The sequence below is a fragment of the Elephas maximus genome, chromosome 7 (assembly GCF_024166365.1).
Source record: "Elephas maximus indicus isolate mEleMax1 chromosome 7, mEleMax1 primary haplotype, whole genome shotgun sequence".
Lineage (NCBI taxonomy): Eukaryota > Metazoa > Chordata > Mammalia > Proboscidea > Elephantidae > Elephas > Elephas maximus.
The window spans coordinates 131,713,045-131,730,999 of record NC_064825.1 but is presented as its reverse complement, the minus strand read 5'-3'; the positions used below and the strand labels follow the sequence as shown (position 1 = coordinate 131,730,999).

The 17,955-nt window shown below is 50.8% G+C and overlaps 1 protein-coding gene across 1 annotated transcript; it reads left to right on the top strand.

Moving 5' to 3' along the window:
* The first annotated feature begins 10,862 nt into the window (after positions 1-10,862).
* Positions 10,863-15,190, top strand: LOC126080689 (mas-related G-protein coupled receptor member D-like). The gene is made up of 3 exons (XM_049891868.1): positions 10,863-10,929; positions 13,347-14,308; positions 15,092-15,190. Exons 1-3 carry the CDS (start codon positions 10,863-10,865, stop codon positions 15,188-15,190), a joined length of 1,128 nt encoding a protein of 375 aa, XP_049747825.1.
* Positions 15,191-17,955: the final 2,765 nt, after the last annotated feature.

Below are 17,955 nucleotides of genomic sequence, written 5' to 3'. Positions count from 1 at the left end.
ATACTATTTCTAAAGACCTTATAAGAGTGGTCTAATACAGTATTTGTCCTTTTGCCTCTGACTAATTTTGCTCAGCATAATGCCTTCCAGGTTCCTCCATGTTATGAAATGTTTCACAGATTCGTCACTGTTCTTTATCGATGCGTAGTATTCCATTGTGTGAATATACCACAATTTATTTAACCATTCATCCGTTGATGGACACCTTGGTTGCTTCCAGCTTTTTGCTATTGTAAACAGAGCTGCAATAAACATGGGTGTACATATATCTGTTTGTGTGAAGGCTCTTATTTCTCTAGGGTATATTCCGAGGAGTGGGATTTCTGGGTTGTATGGTAGTTCTATTTCTAACTGTTTAAGATAACGCCAGATAGATTTCCAAAGTGGTTGTACCATTTACATTCCCACCAGCAGTGTATAAGAGTTCCAGTCTCTCCGCAGCCTCTCCAACATTTATTATCTTGTGTTTTTTGGATTAATGCCAGCCTTGTTGGAGTGAGATGGAATCTCATTGTAGTTTTAATTTGCATTTCTCTAATGGCTAATGATCGAGAGCATTTTCTCATGTATCTGTTAGCTGCCCGAATACCTTCTTTAGTGAAGTGTGTGTTCATAAGCCACGGATGTTCTTGTAGGTGTCTCCTTGTACATTTTACCATCAAAAGATATGGAGAGGAAGTGATAATACCAAAGAAAAAAATTAATACCACGTGATGTGTTTAATTTGAAGGAGGCAGCATTAACAAACCAGGGAGTTTGTTGGTTTTCTTAAGTGTCTGTTTACTGTTCTACTCACCCTGTGACACTCTAGAAAGGGGACAAACATCAAAGAATTCAGCGAGCTGAAAACCCCCAGAAATGTAGGAACTGCTCTAAGAACCTGCAGGACAGACCAGCTTTAGGGGCCATACAGAGCTACTAAGTAGAAAGAGTCCCCCTGGGTATTTCGCCATCACAAATTAGCCAGATATTCCAAAGCGGAGGCTTGACTTCCTGGGATCAACCTTTCATGTCCTAGAAGGTGAAGCCTCCAAAAGAAAAGAAAACAAAAAAAAAAAAAAACAGCTGCTGTTGAGTCCACTCCAACTCTTGGTGGCCCCATGTGTGTCAGAGTGGAACTGTGCTCCGTAAGGTTTTCAGTGGCTGGTTTTTTGAAGGAGATTGCCCAGCCTTTCTTCTGAGGCACTTCTGGGTGGCTTCAACCTCCAACCCTTCAGTTAGCAGCCAAGCATATTGATCCTTTGCACCACTCAGGGATTCTGAAACCCCAGAAGGTCCTACTAAATACAGTTGTGGTCCTGGACAAGGCCTCTGTTGTTTCCGTGGTGGATTGATTCTAATGGCTGAAAACCAAAAACAGTTCTTATGTCCACCTGTGTAAACACTTTTGTAATTACTGCGCTACAAATACATTTGTCTCGTGTCCATATGTCTGGCCTCAGCTTTGGCTCTGTCTTCATCCCCCTTGGTCTTACTCTCTCTGCCACTTGCCATCAGGGAGACCCTCAATGTCCACCCTGGTCTGCGAGGACTGGGGTCCATGTCATTGCGTGGGAGAGGGTTAGACTCAGGCCAGTAACGAAGGAGGAGGTGTCTCTGACCCACATGTCCGTTTCCAGCTCTTCTTGCCCAGTCAATGTCACCCGAGGCCTGAGTTGAAACCCACCTCCTCCAGGGAGCAGTTCTGTTTCTCTGGCGAACCTTGACTAATACACCTGAAACGTATCAAAGTTGGCAAAATCTAGAGGTTGAGAAAAACAAGTTGAAACCTATGCTGTTGTGGTTAGTTGCCATGGATTTGATTCCTACTCATGACAACCCTGTGTGTGTGTAGTAGAACTGCTCCGTAGGGTTTTCAACGGTTGTGACCTTTCAGAAGTAGATTTATTTGCCAGGCCTGTTTTCCGAGGCACCTCTGGGTGGGTTCGAACTCCCAACCTTTTGGCTAGTAGTCGAGTGCTTAATCATTTGCACCACCTAGGGTCTCAAAAACATAAATGTATACATGTAAAACTCAATAAGTAAAACTTCTGGTCAGCACTTACTTCTGAACAAACGAGATCTATTCAGCCCTCGTTGGGACCCCACCTCATCAGGGGCGGACTTGACACCCCCTGCAACCCTGGAGAAGGCCAGGGCAGCGTTGATGGCCACCAGAGCCCAGAGTGGCTGACCAAAGGACCAGGAGAACCCAGGCCCCTAGCTCCAAGAGCTGGGACTTCACCCTCAAGCTATTGGCCTCTGGGAGAGGGGCTGGAGGTATACCAGCTAGGTAGCCTCCCTGTGCTGTACCCCAGGAGAGCCTGGGGAACCTGAGTCACCAGGCAGGATGGCTTCAGTGGGGGCAGTTCCCTGGCAAAGTGACAGCTCATCCCCTTGCTCCTTGCACGTCCTTGGCTCACTTGGCTGACAGGGTGGTGACAGCCGGCTCCGGCCAGGTATCTGGAAGGCCGAGAGTGCTTAGCCTGTTCCCAGGACTCTGCCCAGTAGTGGAGAGACAAACCGCAAACACGGTGGGCACCTGAGTCTGTGCCAGGACCAGGGCAGGACAACGGGCCTGTTCAGGACACACACCAACACTGCCTCTGTCTGCCCTGCTATGTGAGCAGGGTACACAGGAATAGACAGCCAGTGCCCAAGGAGGTGCCCCATCCCCAGGGCCACTGATCTGCCCAGGTGCCATGTGCACGGGGACCTCAGCCCCTGTGTGCAGGAGCTAAGTTAGCTGTAGCGTCTCATCACCTCCCCCTCCCCGGCAGGACCTTGGATGCCTTTCTGGCCTCAGACACAGATTGTCAATAGCCAGCATTGAAATGGTCCTTCTCACACACAGAGCCTCAGTGTAGCAGCCTCTACGATCTTCCTCATGTCCTGCCTCAGTTTACCTTCACAGGGAGACAAGGTTAGGGTCCTCACATCATGGACGAAGCCTCACAGCAGCTCAGGGGCATATCTGGCCACACCAAGGGCGGCGTGGGCTGGGCTGGTGCCCAGGCCTCCCAACCAGCAGCCAGGCTCTTCCTATGCAGCCTGGGGATGCTGGGATGTCCCCTCCCTGCTGCCTGTCCTCATCCCTTCTTCCACCTCCACCTCGATGCTGGGAGGAGGGGACTGGCCAACCTCAGATGGCTTGGCTTGGAGTTGGAGCATTCAGCCATCTGGGGACCGCTCCAGGGGCCAAACCAGACTCCAAGAAGCGTCTTCACCCCAGTCCTCTCTGCCTTTGATAAGCACTCATACTAGGTGTTCCCAGAGGGCCACATCAGACCTGGGGAGTGCACTAATGAGCTGGGAAGACCCTGACTCTCAGCTGCTCTGAGTAGGTAGGACAGGGGCCCTTCCTGCATTTATACTCCAAGCTCCCAGAGAAGATTCTCTGGAGGCTCCCAAGGCCAGGCAGAAGGGGAATGGAAACAGGAGAGGAAAGACAAGAGAGACTCCACCTATGTCAAGTTCAGCTCAAGATTCCCCTCCCACCCCACAGGAATGCAGATCTGTGTCCACACAAGCACTCGTATATGGACGTTCACAGCAGCAGTATTCACAACAGTCAAAAAAATGTTGTGTCCATCAACAGACAAATGGGTATATAAAATGTGATCCACCCGTACAAGGGACTATTACTCTGTCATGAAGAAGAATGAAGTTCTGATACATGGCAACAGTGTGGATGAACCTGGAGAACATGACACTGAGTGAAAGAAGCCAGACACAAAAAGACAAATACCATATGATCCCACTTCTATGAAATGTCCAGAATAGGTAAATCCACAGAGACAGAATAAAGATTAGCGGGGGCCAGGGGGTAGGGAGATGGAGGGAATGGGGAGTGACCGCTCAGTGGGTGTGAGATTGAGTGCTAGATTAGATGGTGGATTAGAGAGGGCTAGACGAGATGGTACTAGATTAGAGAGTGCTAGAATAGAGAGTGCCGGATTAGATAGTGCTATTATTAGAGAGTACTAGATTAGAGAGGGTTAGAACTGAGAACGCTAGATTAGAGAGTGCTAGATGAGAAAGTTTTGGATTAGAGAGTGCTAGAATAGAGAATAGAGAATGCTAGATGATCAACAACCTTCCATGTGTCTGTCAGTTTGTTTTACTCTGAGGGCTTGTGTGTTACTTTGATACTGGAAGCTACTCCACCAGTATTCAAATGCCAGTGGGGTCACCCATGGGGGACAGGTTTCAGCTGAGATTCCAGACTAAAACAGACTAGGAAGAAGGATCTGGCAGTCTACTTCTGAAAAGAATTAGCCAGTGAAAACCTTATGAATAGCAGCGGAACATTGATATAGTGCTGGAAGATGAGCCCCTCAGGTTGGAGGGCACTCAAAACACCACTGGGGAAGAGCTGACTTCTCAAAGTAGAGTGGACCTCAAGGTTTTGAGACCTTCATTTGCTGATGTGCCACGACTCAAAATGAGAAGAAATAGCTGCAAACAACCATTAATAATCAGAACGTGGACTGTCTGAAGTATGAATCTAGGAAAATTGTAAGTCATCAAAAATGAAATAGAATGCGTAAATCTCAATATCCTGGGCATTAGTGAGCTGAAATGGACTGCTATTGACCATTTTGAATCAGAACAATTATATGATCTCCTACTCCAGGAATGACAAATTGAAGAGGAATAGCATTACATTCATCATCAAAAAGAACAATGCAAGATCTATCCTGAAGTACAACGTTGTCAGTGACAGGATAATATCCATACACCTACAAGGAAGACCAGTTAATACCACTATTATTCAAATTTATACACCAACCACCAAGGCCAAAGATGAAGAAATTGAAGATTTTTACCAACTTCTGAGGTCTGAAATTGATCAAACATGCAGTCAGGATACGTTGATGATTACTGGTGACTGGAATGCAGAAGTTGGAAACAAAAAAGAAGGATAGGCAGTTGAAAAATGGTAGAATTTTGCAAGAACAACAACTTCTTCACTGCAAATACCTTTTTCCAACAACATGCGGAGCTCACTTGATGGAATACATAGGAATCATATCAACTACATACTTAGAAAGAGACAATGGAAAAGCTCACTATCAGACAGAACAAGGCCAGGGGTCGATCATGGAACAAACCATCAATTACTCATGTGCAAGTGCAAGTTGAAACTGAAGAAAATTGGAACAAGTCAACCAGAGCCAAAGTATGACCTTGAGTACATCCTACCTGAATTTACAGACCATCTCAAGAATAGATTTGACACTTTGAACACTAATGACCAAAGACCAGATGAGTTGTGAGATGACATCGAGGACATCTTAAATGAAGAAAGCAAAATGTTATTAAAAAGGCAAGAAAGAGAGAAAAGACCAAAATGGGTGTCAGAAGAGACACTGAAACTTGCTCTTGAATGTTGAGTAGCTAAAGAAAATGGAAGAAATAAGGAAGTAAAAGAGCTGAACAGAAGATTTCAAAGGGTAGCTCGAGAAACAAAGTATTATAATGACACGTGCAAAGACTTGGAGTTAGAAAACCAAAAGGGAAGAACACGCTCAGCATTTCCCAAGCTGAAAGAACTGAAGAAAAAACTGAAGCCTCAAGTTGCAATATTGAGAGATTCTACTAGGAAAATATTAAATGACGTGGGAAGCATCAAAAGAAGATGGAAGGAATATACAGAGTCGCTATGCCAAAAAGAACTGGCCAAGGTTCAACCATTTCAGGGGGTAGCATATGATCAGGAACCAATGGTACCGAAGGAAGAGGTTCAAGCTACGCTGAGGGCATTGGCGACAGACAAGTCTCCAGGAATTGACAAAATATCAACTGAGATGTTTCAACAAATGGATGCAGTGTTAGAAGTGCTCACTCATTATGTCAAAAAATTTGGAAGACAGCTACCTGGCCAACCTACTGGAAGAGATCCATATTTATGCCTATTTCAAAGAAAGGTGATCAAACTAAATACAGAAATTATTGGACAATATTATTAATATCACATGTAAGTAAAATTTTACTGAAGATCATTCAAAAGCAGCTGCAGCAGTGTATCAACAGGGAACTGCCAGAAATTCAAACTATATTCAGAAGTGGACATGGAACCAGGGATATCATTGCTGATGTTAGATGGATCCTGGCTGTAAACAGAGAATACTAGAAAGCTGTTTACCTGTGTTTTATTGACTATACAAAGGTATTCAACTGTGTGGATTATAACAAATTATGGATAACACTGTGAAGAATGGAAATTCCAGAACACCTCACTGTGCTCATGAGGAACCTCTACATAGATTAAGAGGCAGTCATTCATAAAGGACAAGGAGATGCTGCATGGTTCAAAGTCAGGAAAGGTGTGCATCAAGGTCGTACCCTTTCACCATATTTATTCAATCTGTATGCTGAGCAAATAATTCGAGAAGCTGGACTATATGAAGAAAAACAGGGCATCAGGATTGGAGGAAGACCCATTAACAACCCGCATTATGCAGATGACATAAGCATGCTTGCTGAAAGTGAAGAGGACTTGAAGCACTTACCAATGAAGATCAAAGACCACAGCCTTCAGGATGGATTATACCTCAACATAAAGAAAACAAAAATCCTCAAAACTGGACCAATAAGCAACGTCACGATAAATAGAGACAAGATTGAAGTTGTCAAAGATTTCATTTAACTTGGGTCCACAATCAACGCCCATGGATGCGGCAGTCAAGAAATCAAAAGATCCATTGCTTTGGGCAAATTTCCTGCAAAAGATTTCTTTAAAGTGTTGAAAAGCAGTGATGTCACCTTGAAGACTAAGATGCACCTGACCTAAGCCATGATTGTTTTCAATCACCCAATATGCACGTGAAAGCTGCGCAATGAATAAGGAAGAGGAAGAAGAATTGATGCATTTGAATTATGGTGTTGGCGAAGACTACTGAATATACCATGGACTGCCAGGAGAATAGACAAATCTGTCTTGGAAGAAGTACAACCAGAATGCTCTTTAGAAGCAAGGATGGCGAGACTATGTCTCACATACTTTGGACAGGTTGTCAGGAGGGATCAGTCCCTGGAGAAGGACATCATGCTTGGTAAAGTACGGGGTCAGCGAAGAAGAGGAAGACCCTCAGTGAGATGGATTGACACAGTGGCTACAACAATGGGCTCCAGCACAACAACGACTGAGAGGATGGTACAGGACCGGGCAGTGTTTCCATCTGTTGTACATGGGGTCACTATGAGTCGGAACTGACTTGCTGGCACCTAACAACAACAGAATAGAGAGTTCTAGATCAGGGAGTGCTGGATTAGAGAGTGCTAGTTTAGATAATGGTGATGATTGTACAACTTTGTGAATATACCAACAACCACTGAACTGTACACTTTATTTTTTTTTTAATTGTGATTTAGGTGAAAGTTTACAGAGCAAATTAGTTTCTCATTAAACAGTTAATACACAAATTGCCTTGTGACATTCGCCTCCAACCCCGCAATGTGTCAACTCTCCTTCACCCCAGATTCCCTGTTTCTACTCGTACAGTTTTCCTGTCCCTTCCTGCCTTTCCATCTTTGCTTTTGGGCTGGTGTGCCCATTAATCTCGTATACATCATTGAACTATGAAGCACGTCCCTCACGTGTGTTATTGCTGGCCCTGTAGACCTGCCTAATCTTTGGCTGAAGGGTTAACCTCAGGAGTGACTTCAGTCCTGAGTTGAAAAGAGTGTCCAGGGGCCATAGTCTTGGGGTTTCTCCAGTCTCTGTCAGACCAACAAGCCTGGTTTTTTTGTTTGTTTGTTTGTTTTTATGAATTGGAATTTTGTTCTACATTTTCGTCTGCTCTGTCCAGGATCCTCTATTGTGGCCCCTGCCAGAGCAGTTGGTGTTGGTAGCTGGGCACCATCTAGTTTTACTGGAGTCAGTCTGGTGGAGGTTGTGGTAATTGTGGTCCATTAGTCCTTTGAACTAATCTTTCCCTTGTGTTTTTGGTCTTCTTCATTCTCCTTTGCCCCAGCCAGGATGGGACAAGTAGATGTATCTTAGACAGCCCTTCACAGGCTTTTAACAAGCTACTCACCATAGTCAGATTTAGAACATTTTCTTTATAGAGTATGTCATGTTAATATCAATTGAGCTAGATGTCCCCCGAGACCATGGTCCCCAGCCCTCAGCCCAGTAGCTCTATCTCTCAGGGTGTTTGCATGTATCCATGAAGCTTCTACGACTTTGCCCTGGTCAAGCTGTGCTGACTTTCCCAACATTGTGTACTGTCTTCCCTTTCACCAAAGGTACCACTTATCTACTATCTAGTTAGTGTTTTTCCCTCCCCACCCCTGAACTGTACACTTCATAATGGTGCATTTCATTTTATATGAATTATAGCTCGATTCAACAAAAAAAAATCCAAGCATGTAGACCTCTGAGCCCTGTGCTGGTCACGACCATGAAGCCGGCCCTCCTGCTGGGGAGCAGGGGGCACAGGAGGAGAAACAGGCTCTGCCCCAATTTCCTGGAACACTATTCAAGCTCCTACCCACCCTTTGCAATCTTTGCAGTCCTCTGTCCCCTCCCCTGGGCCCTCTTCTCTGCTGGCACACGCCCAGTCCATTTCTGATGGGAGTGTTTGCACTTGCTGCCTTCTCTGCCTGGAACTCGTTCCCCAGATCTTGGTATAATTGTCTCTCTTGCACCATTAAGACCTCAGCTCATCTCTGGGCCTCAGAATGGCTCTCCCTGCCCTGCACTCTAAGTGGTGCCTTCCCCGTGCTCTCCAATTACCACAGGGCAGCACTCACGGTCCTCTTCTCAGTTGTTTACTTGTTACTTGTCCACAAGCTTTCCCACCACTGTATTCCCAGCACACAGCACAGTACCACCACCAACCTATGGTGGCTTACGTCTGGCTGTGATGCTGGAAGCTATGCCACCGCTATTTCAAATACTAGCAGGGTCACCCCTGGTGGACAGGTTTCAGCCAAGCTTCCAGACTCAGACAGACTAGGGAAAAAGACCTGATGATCTACGTCCAAAAATCAGCCAATAAAAACCCAATGGATCACAACAGCACATTGTCCAATATAGTGCTGGAAGATGCACCCTCTAGGCTGGAAGGCACTCAAAATACACAGTGGCTGCCTTAATGGTCTTAAGCATATTAACAATCATGAAGATGGCGTAGGACTGGGCAACGTTTTGTTCTGTTGTGAATGGGGGCACTATGAGCTGGAGCAGACTCGTGGCAACTAACAACATCAAGCCCAGTAGAGTCCCTGGCTCACAATAGGTACTCAATAAATGATAAATGTATATTGAATGAATGAGTGGATGGATGGATGGATGGATGGATGGATGGATGGATGGATGGATGGATGGATGGATGGATGGATGGATGGATGGATGGATGGATGGATGGATGGATGGATGGATGGATGGATGGATGGACGGACAGACGGACAGAGAGACAGATGGATGGGTGGATCAATCTCTGTCCTGGAGAAGACTCGATTACATTCAGGATTTTGCATTTGCTGAGGTAAGAAAGAGGACCTGGCCATTTTAGGAAGATTTTTCAACCACCAGAGTTAAAATCATGCGTTCTCTCATATCTGTGTGAGAGTCACAGTCCTTGAAGCTGAAGGATCCGGAGGGGGGACTGTGACGCTGTTTGACTTGTAGTAAGCAGGATTTTTACAGGGAAGATAGATGCCACATAGAGGTCACCAAGGAACTTGGGAACGCTGGACCTGCAGACAGTGGCATCAGTAAGGGCACATGGGGAGCGCGGACCATACCGGCTAACACCGTCAGAGGGGGCGACACCAAAACGACTGTCCGTTAAATTTTTGTGCAGTGTTTCAGCAGAAATTTATTATTTTTTTTTATTAAAAATATCCCTGTAGTTAGTTATAACAACAAATTTTTTTTCATATGCCCAGCTTACATGTATCAATATACTTACAAGGGCTAAAACTCCATGCTAATTTACTTTTGAACCTTCTCATGAGCTCCGGTCAGAGCTGTCATTATGACCCAATTACAACGACGTTTTGAATCACGTGATTTCGTCTGCACAAGCACGCTGCTGCTGTTTTCTTTGCTGCCAGTGTTGCTATCGTCGCTGATCTTGTCAAATTTTCTGGTGTTTTGACTACAGTCTTGCTGTAATTAGGATGGGGGGTGACATCAGGAGTTACCGCACTGAGCAACACCAACCCTAGTGACGCCATTGCCTGTAGAAGCCGAGACAAGGATCTCCCTGCAGAGTCGACAGAAAGAGCCTTTCCCTGGAGTCCGTGCCCTGAATTCGAACTTCCAGCCTCCTGAACTGTGAGAATGTAAATTTCTGTTCTTTAAAGGCACCCACGTGTGGTATTTCTGTTACAGCAGCACCAGGAGACTAAGATACCTGCCCGACAGTCACACACAGCCAACTAAGGCCGAACCAGGGTCTTAGCATTCCCAGTTCAGAGTCTGTCTTCCCCGCCCTCACCTGGAAGTAGCTTCAGGAACCCAGAAGTTTTCATCAAGGAGACGCCCACTCATGCTGGGGGCTGCAGGACGGCCGTGCCTGGACCAGCATCTTGGAGGGGCCCAGCCAGGGCCAGGTGTGTGCCCAGGCGCTGCCCCTCCCTCCTCGCAGACCCCAGCCCCACTCCACCTGGGCGCTGAGCCAGAAGGCCTCCAGGGCAGCCCATTAGCCTGCCTGGTCGTCATCCTGCAGGGGTGGGTGTGGGTGGAGAGGCTAATGTAGCCGGCCTCCTGTGGGGGCCTCTGGGTCCCCATGGGCTGGGCTTCCCGTCCTTGGGTTGGGCCTCTCCCACGTCTCAGCGGAGCCTGGGGATGGATCTCCCTGCGGACCAGAGCGGAGACAAAGAGTACATGCCCTGGCCAGAGCAAAAGAAGCCGAGGGCTGGGCTGGATGCCGGGGTGGCTTCAGGGCCTCTACCACACCTGGGAGTCCGGATCCTCCGAGACCAGAGGCGCAAGTAGGCAGGTAAGAGGGCCACTGATGGCTGTTCCTTAGTGGAGAGCTGTCACAGGGGCCACGGGGCAGTGCTTGCTCTGCCCTTGGGCAGGGTGGACCTCTCTGGGCTCTACTCTGCATCTGTAGGATGGGCGTAAGGAGGCCTCCCTCAGAGCTGCTGCGCGTACTGTTAGGAGGCCGCGCCTTCAGGGTCTCCAGGAAATAGCCCACACAGGATGCCTGGGATGTTCTAGTTCTCTCTGTGGGAAAGGCAACCAGATCCAGGTGGGTTTCTGCCCCTTCTCTCAGGGTCAGTGGCACCTTGAGCTATGAAGTTGAGCAGTCCTTTCTGGGGTGCCTTCCCCGTGTTTCCATCAGTTGTTCATAAATTACAGGGGCAACACAGGGGCAGGTAGGGCGAGGGCAAAGCTTGCTCCTGGTCAGGGAGACTCCTGGCGGCAGCCTCGGCCTGGCTCCCTCTCTCTCACCCACCAGGCACATGGTGGTGCCCACTAGCTGGGCTGCCCAGCCAGAAACACCCTGAGGTGCTGAGGCTGCTTGAGGCACCCAGTGGTTGTGGGCCCTACCCTCCCCCCGCAACGGAGGACCATTGCATGGGGGCTGCCTGTTCCCTCTGCATGCACAGGGCCTGTGAGGGGACCAGAGGAGAGGTCCCGGTTCCAGCCTCTTCTGCCCACGGAGAAGTGGGTGCAGGGAAAGGGCTGGGGTGCACTTGCTGTGTCTGAGTTGCCCGAGCCGAACAGGGGTGCTCAGAGGAGGGGGGACCTGCCTTGAGGGCACTGCATCCATTCCAGATGGGCGCTTCAGGTGGGATCTAGGGGTGAACAGTGCCCCTTGCTCCCCGACCCGTATCTCAGCCTGGCCCCGGGCTTCCCTGGGCTTCCCCACCAAAGTCTCTGGCCCTGAGCTCTGGAGCCCCCAGGATGCTGTGGGGAGAGGGACGGCAGTCCAGGAAGGCTCCACACACGGAGCAAACAAGCTGTGGGTAGACAGACACTCTGGGCCCACAAAGCGCCCCACAAACGTCAGGCCCATCACTTAGTCCACACGGCGCTCCCTCCCTGTGCCCAGAACTGTGCCCAAGGGATGCTCTGTAGCAGGCAGAGTGGTCAGTGGGCAGCAATGGCAGAGCATGGCCCAGGGCCTTCTGGACTGGCTGGGGAAACGGGGCAGTGGCAAGCCCAGCAGTAGCTACAGCAGGGTCCATGCTGCCCACCGGTGCACACAGTGCCTGACATGGGTGGGGACCCAGTTGCCCACTGGGTCATTGCCGAGAGCTTGCTAAGTGCCAGGCGCTATGCTAAGCACGTGACATCTATCCTCACCACCCTGTGAAGTGGGAGGACACTGTGAGCCTCCCCTAGGGAGGAGACACTGAGCCAGGGTGTGAGGAGACACTGAGCCAGGGTGTAAGGAGCTGGGCTCGGGGAACCCAGCTAAGGAGGGCAGAGTCTACCACCCAGCTCAGCCACACAGAGGGTGCCCCACAGTAACTAATCATTCATGGTCACCCTCCCCATCCACGCTACCATTGTGGGGCCCAAAGCCGGGTAAACCAAGCTCTGAGGGACCAGCTCTCTGCAGGACATGGCCAGGCCTCCACCAGGCACTGACAGCCGGGCCTACAGGGCTGGGTCAGCGGCAGATGCTCAGGAAACCCTCTCTCGCATGCTCAGGAAGGAAAGTCAGCCCGTGAGCACCCCGAAGCCTTGAGCATGTAACCAGAACAAGGAATGGGGAAAGGGGCCTGGGGGTGGCCAGTGACTGCAATAAAGAGTGATGGGTGGTAAAATGGGTGCTCTGAAAGTCAGAGCTGGGGAGTGCTCTGCAAGGCACAAGGAGGAGTGGGGCGCACTCCACCTTCCAACCCAGAGGCAGGAGGGCCGTGCTTGGGAAACCAAGCACCAGTCCAGCAGGCTGCAGCTGGGCAGGATGCTCAGAGGTGGGGTCGGTTTAGTTAGAGCAAGACACTGAGTGGCTGCCCAGAGCAGAGCATCGGGGTAAGGGGCTGCTTGGTTATTTTCACCATCTTGTGATTCAAAGAAAAAAGGGGGACAGTCCCAGGGAAAGGATCTGACCATGATTTAAGCCAATCACAAGACAAAAACCACATACATAAGTTACTTAGATCATTTGTTCATTAGATAGTACTTAGTCACTTTTAGTCACTTAGATAGCTGGTTCATTAGCTGTACAGGGCTGTGTTTGAAAGCCCTCCTATCCTCGCATAGTGACTCATGTGGGAACCAGGGCTGTGCTGGACTTCGGAGTGGGCAGCAGGGTGGAGGCTGAAGCAAGGGTGCAGCTCTGGGTCCAGTCTTCTAGAAAGAGGCCCTGGGATGTGGGCCACATGGGGGGAGCCTAAGATCTGTGACGTGGTCCACTGAGGACTTGACATCTTTCTCCCTCTTCCCTTAGGGATGGCAGACACCCCATTCAATGGCAGTAGCAACAAGAGTAGTGGCCCCAGTGCAACCAGCTCCATGGAGGACCCTACACACACGGCCCGGGAAGTGGTCAGCGCCCTAACCACGTTCACCTGCCTGTGGGGTATGGTGGGCAACGGCGTGGTCATCTGGCTGCTGAGCTTCTGCCTGCAGAGGGGCCCGGTCGGTGTCTATGTCCTCAACCGGGCAGTGGCCGACCTGCTCTTCTTGCTGTGCATGGCGGTACTGACGGTCCTGCGTGCTAGTGCCTGGAAGTCCTTCGTGAGCCCCTTGGTCCTCCTGGCCACCAGAAGCGCCAAGTACTTGGCGTACACAGCGAGCCTGAGCCTGCTGGTGGCCCTTACCACCCAGCACTGCTTCTCTATCCTCTTCCCCATCTGGTACAGGTGTCACCGGCCCCGACACCTGTCAGCCCTGGTTAGCACCCTGCTCTGGGTGCTGTCCTTCCTGCTGACCACGCTGATCTTGTACTTCTACAACGAGCCTTGGAATGCCGACTCGAAGGAGGGTGCCAGGGTGGACACCATCTTCCACATCCTCACGCTGATGAGCTTCACGCCTGGGATGGTCCTGTCCAGTGTCTTCCTCGTCCACGTCTACAGAAACCCCCAACAGTGGCGCCGGCAGCCCTGGAGACTGCTCGTGGGCATCCTGGCCTTGATCCTGGTGTTTCTGGTCTGCACCCTGCCCCTCAGCATCGCCAGCTTCATCCTCTACTGGGTGTCCCTGCCACAGCAGACGCAGACTCTGCTCAGTACCTTCGGACACCTCACCTTGTCCGTGAACAGCAGTGCCAACCCCTTCGTCTACTTCCTGGTGGGCAGTCAGGGGTGTGACAGCCTGCAGGAGCCCCTGGGGGCTGTGCTCAGTAGGGTGCTGCAGGAGGACCCCGGGCAGGAGGGAAGAGAGACGTCCTCCATGGGCACCGACAAGGTGGGGCTCAGAGCCTGCCCCGAGCTACATTCAGCCGAGGCCCAAGTCCAAGGCAAGCCATGTATAACCCTGCCTGGCCGCCTGCCCTTCCTGACCATGGGGCCCAGTAGTCAATCAACTGGCAAACAACTAATGTGGCCAGGCACTGAGGTGGGGCGGGGACTAGAACTATCACAGTGAGGAAGACACACTTATGTTAAAAAAAAAAAAAAAAGAAAACATTAACAACCCATAAGCATGGTCCCTGAGTACTCAGAACAGATGCTCCATATCCTGGGAGGGAGAGGGAAGGGGGAAGGGAGGAGCCCCTGGGGTGCTAGATCACTGAGAGAGAGGTCCAGGGGCCCAGGGGAGAGGCTGGGGCAACCAGGGCAATGGGGGGGGCTCTAAGGGGCTCAGGGCAATGGCCAGTTAGCAACAGGTACAGAGAGGGTTCATTGTGTTAGCAGCTTCGACAACGTACTGTCCGAGGCGGTGCTGGTTCAGTGGTAGAATTCGCCCCTCCCATGCGGGAGACCCAGGTTCGATTCCCCGCCAGTGCACCTCATGGGCAGCCACCACCCGTCTGTCAGTGGAGGCTTGGGTGTTGCTAGGGTGCTGGACAGGTTTCAGCAGAGCTTCCAGACTAAGACAAACTAGGGAGAAAGGCCTGGTGATCTCCTTCCAAAAGCCAGCCAATGAAAAGCCTGTGGATGGCAAAGGTCCGACCTGGTGCACAACTGATGGTGGGGATGGTGCAGGAAAGGACAGTGTTGCGTTCTGTTGTGCGTGGGGCTCACTCAGCATCAGGTGGTAGCAACTGCAGCCTCCCTGTACCTGTGCCAGCTGAACGCCAGCGACGCGCCTGAGTCGAAAGCTGGCAGAGTGCAGTCAGCCATCTGAGCTACACAGACGGCCTGAGAGGGGAGCGCGGGGGGAAGGAGGCCAGGAAGCTTCGGTCCCTTAGCAGACAGCCTGCAGTGGGCGTGGCAATAGGTGAGGAGACCTGGCCAGGAAAAATGGGAGGGGGCTTTCGGGGACCACGTGGACCCATCAGGACTGCAGGTTTCTGTGCCAGCCCTGCTCACCCAGAGGTCTGCACACCAGGAGCAGGACAGCTGAGGGCACACAGTCCTCCAAGTTGCTGTCGCCCTACTTGGTCAGTGCCTCCTGGAGACACGGGGTGGTTTCTGCTTAGCCATAGCCTAAACCCATGGACACCAGGTACCCTGCAGGCACCATGCATAGCAAACCAAAAACCAAGCCCACTGCCTTCAAGTCAATTCTAACTCATAGCAACCCCATAGGGCTTCCAAGGCTGTGGGTGATTAATGAGTGCTTACAGACCACGCATACAGTGGGTATTTAATGAGTGATTGATCAAGTAAGAATAACTCTCCCTGTATTGGGCCTGGCAGTTTATAGCACCACATTTCACACACACTGTGACTTCATTTCTTCCTCTCGGGGGAGTTTTCCCATGTCCTCCTGCACGGACCTTGGGCAGGACTGGTCGTGCCTTCAGCCTCACGTGATCAGTCTCCCCACCCCCTGCCCTCCTTTCCTGCCACTCCCCCACACTCACTCCACTTCACCATGTGCCTGCCTCAGGGCCTTTGCACATGCTGTTCCCTCTACCCAGAATGCTCTTCCCCCATCATATACAGAGCTCTCCCCACTGCCTTCCAGTCACTGCTAAATGCTGCCTCTGTAGGAGGCCTTTCCTGACCCTCTTGTATGAAAGAATGTAACACGTACATGCACACACACGCATGTGCACGCACACATGTATACCCTTGGTCAAGCAGATAGTCACCATGGGACAAGGACCAGTTGTCCCAGGAATCTGGGTCTCTTGGGGACATCTGTAACCTGCACATAGGAGGTGTAATGTCCAGTTTCCCAGGTTGCCTAGGGAACACACAAGGTTTCCTGCCCCAGCCCTGGCCTGGACCCACCTTGCCAGAGCCTTGGGGCCTGCAGAAAGGGAAATACCCCCACCTGCACTTGGGGGTGGAAATAGCCCACCAGCAGACTGACATGGACCCCAGCATGGAGGGGCCATTGTCTGGTGCAGTGGTGGAGGGAAGGGCAGAGAGGGACCCAGAGCCTGTGGGGGAGGGTGCTGCTTGGGAACGTCTCTGGAGCCCTTACCCACTCTGCAAGCAGGCCTGGGAGTCCAGGCAGGAGAAGGGACAGCAGCCACGGGAGTAGAGTGGGGGTGCAAACCCAGGCATCTCTCACCTGAATACGTCAAGGCTCAATTCCACGTGGGCCCCCTTGAACCTGCACGTGAGTGAGCAAGGGTGTGAATGAGCTGCTGGTTGGTGTGCACCTGTGGGTGTGGGTGTGGGTGTGTGTATCTACATATATAGACTCTCACCTTCCTCACCTGGTACCTGCCACTGGTCTCCATCTGTTTCTCATGTCCGTGTTTGTTTTCTTCCCCAGAGGAAGGCCTGACTCTCTTTGACCCTGTCCAAGACTGATGGCAAAGACTGCAATCCATCAACAAGATCCGGCTTCCAGAATGAAACGCTAGCTGTACATGAGCTGCAATTTGCTTTACGTGTTTCGAGGCTATGTTATTAGGAGCATACGTATTTAGAATTGTTCTAGCTTTCTGGGAAATTGGACCCTTAGTGATAAATTATGAAGTTACCTTCTTAATTCTGGCTCACGTTATTTTCCTTACAGTCTCTTTCGTCTGAGATAAACATAACTCCACCAGCTTTCTCTTGGTTGATGCTTGCATGGGGTATCTTCTCCTTCCTTTAACTTTCAACATGTCTGTGTCCTCAAGTGTTAGATGGATCACTCGTAAAATGACCCAGAACTGAGTTGAGCTGCAAAACTGAGAAATAAATCCACCGCTGCAGTGAACGAACCTGTGTGTCGTGAGTCCCCCAAGTCAGGTGAGAGCTACCTGGGTGTGCGTCAGCTCTCTCGGATTGCGGGTTACCAGGTGGGAAGGCCAGGCCCTCACCTGAGAGGCTACAGCAATTGAGGGAAGGGGCCCAACTCTGGGTTTGGGTCCTGGCTCCACCATCGCCTCTCTGAGTGCCCTTGGTGGGGGCCTCTGTCTTCTCATCTGTAAAGTGGGGACAATCAGCCTACCTTCTGCTGTGCAGAGGGGTGTGACGAAGAGATGGGACGGCCCCTGCCTCCATCCATCGCTGGGCGCTGAGAAGTGTCTGTCACCTGAGGTGACATGCGGGCTGTTCCAGCCCTGCAGGCCTGTGGTGGGGTACTGTCTGGGTGCACACCCAGGGGTCAGCACCAGGCCAGAGCTGCCCGTTCCTCAACAGCCCAGCCCTGCCTGATACATCTGGCCCCTCCACAACGTCCCTGGGTCCCCAAGGTTCAGTTAAAAGATGTCAAACTCCCAGGGGACATGCAGGCTCTCAGAGGAAGAATTCTTGCCTGAATAAGGCCTCACCTAGGCCTGCTCTGGCAAACTACACCTCATTTCTCGAGTTATAGCCAAACACCACACTTTTCTCGAGAATTCCACTTCCAACTGGGGCAGTCTGGGTTCGCTCCCGCCAGAGAGAACCAGGACAGTGACCTGGGCGGTGACCTGAGCCGTGACCCGGGCCGGTGCTGCCCTCAGCCTCTGCTCCGGCCAGGCCGCCCCGCCGCCCCTCCGCCGGGTCGCTCTGGTCCAG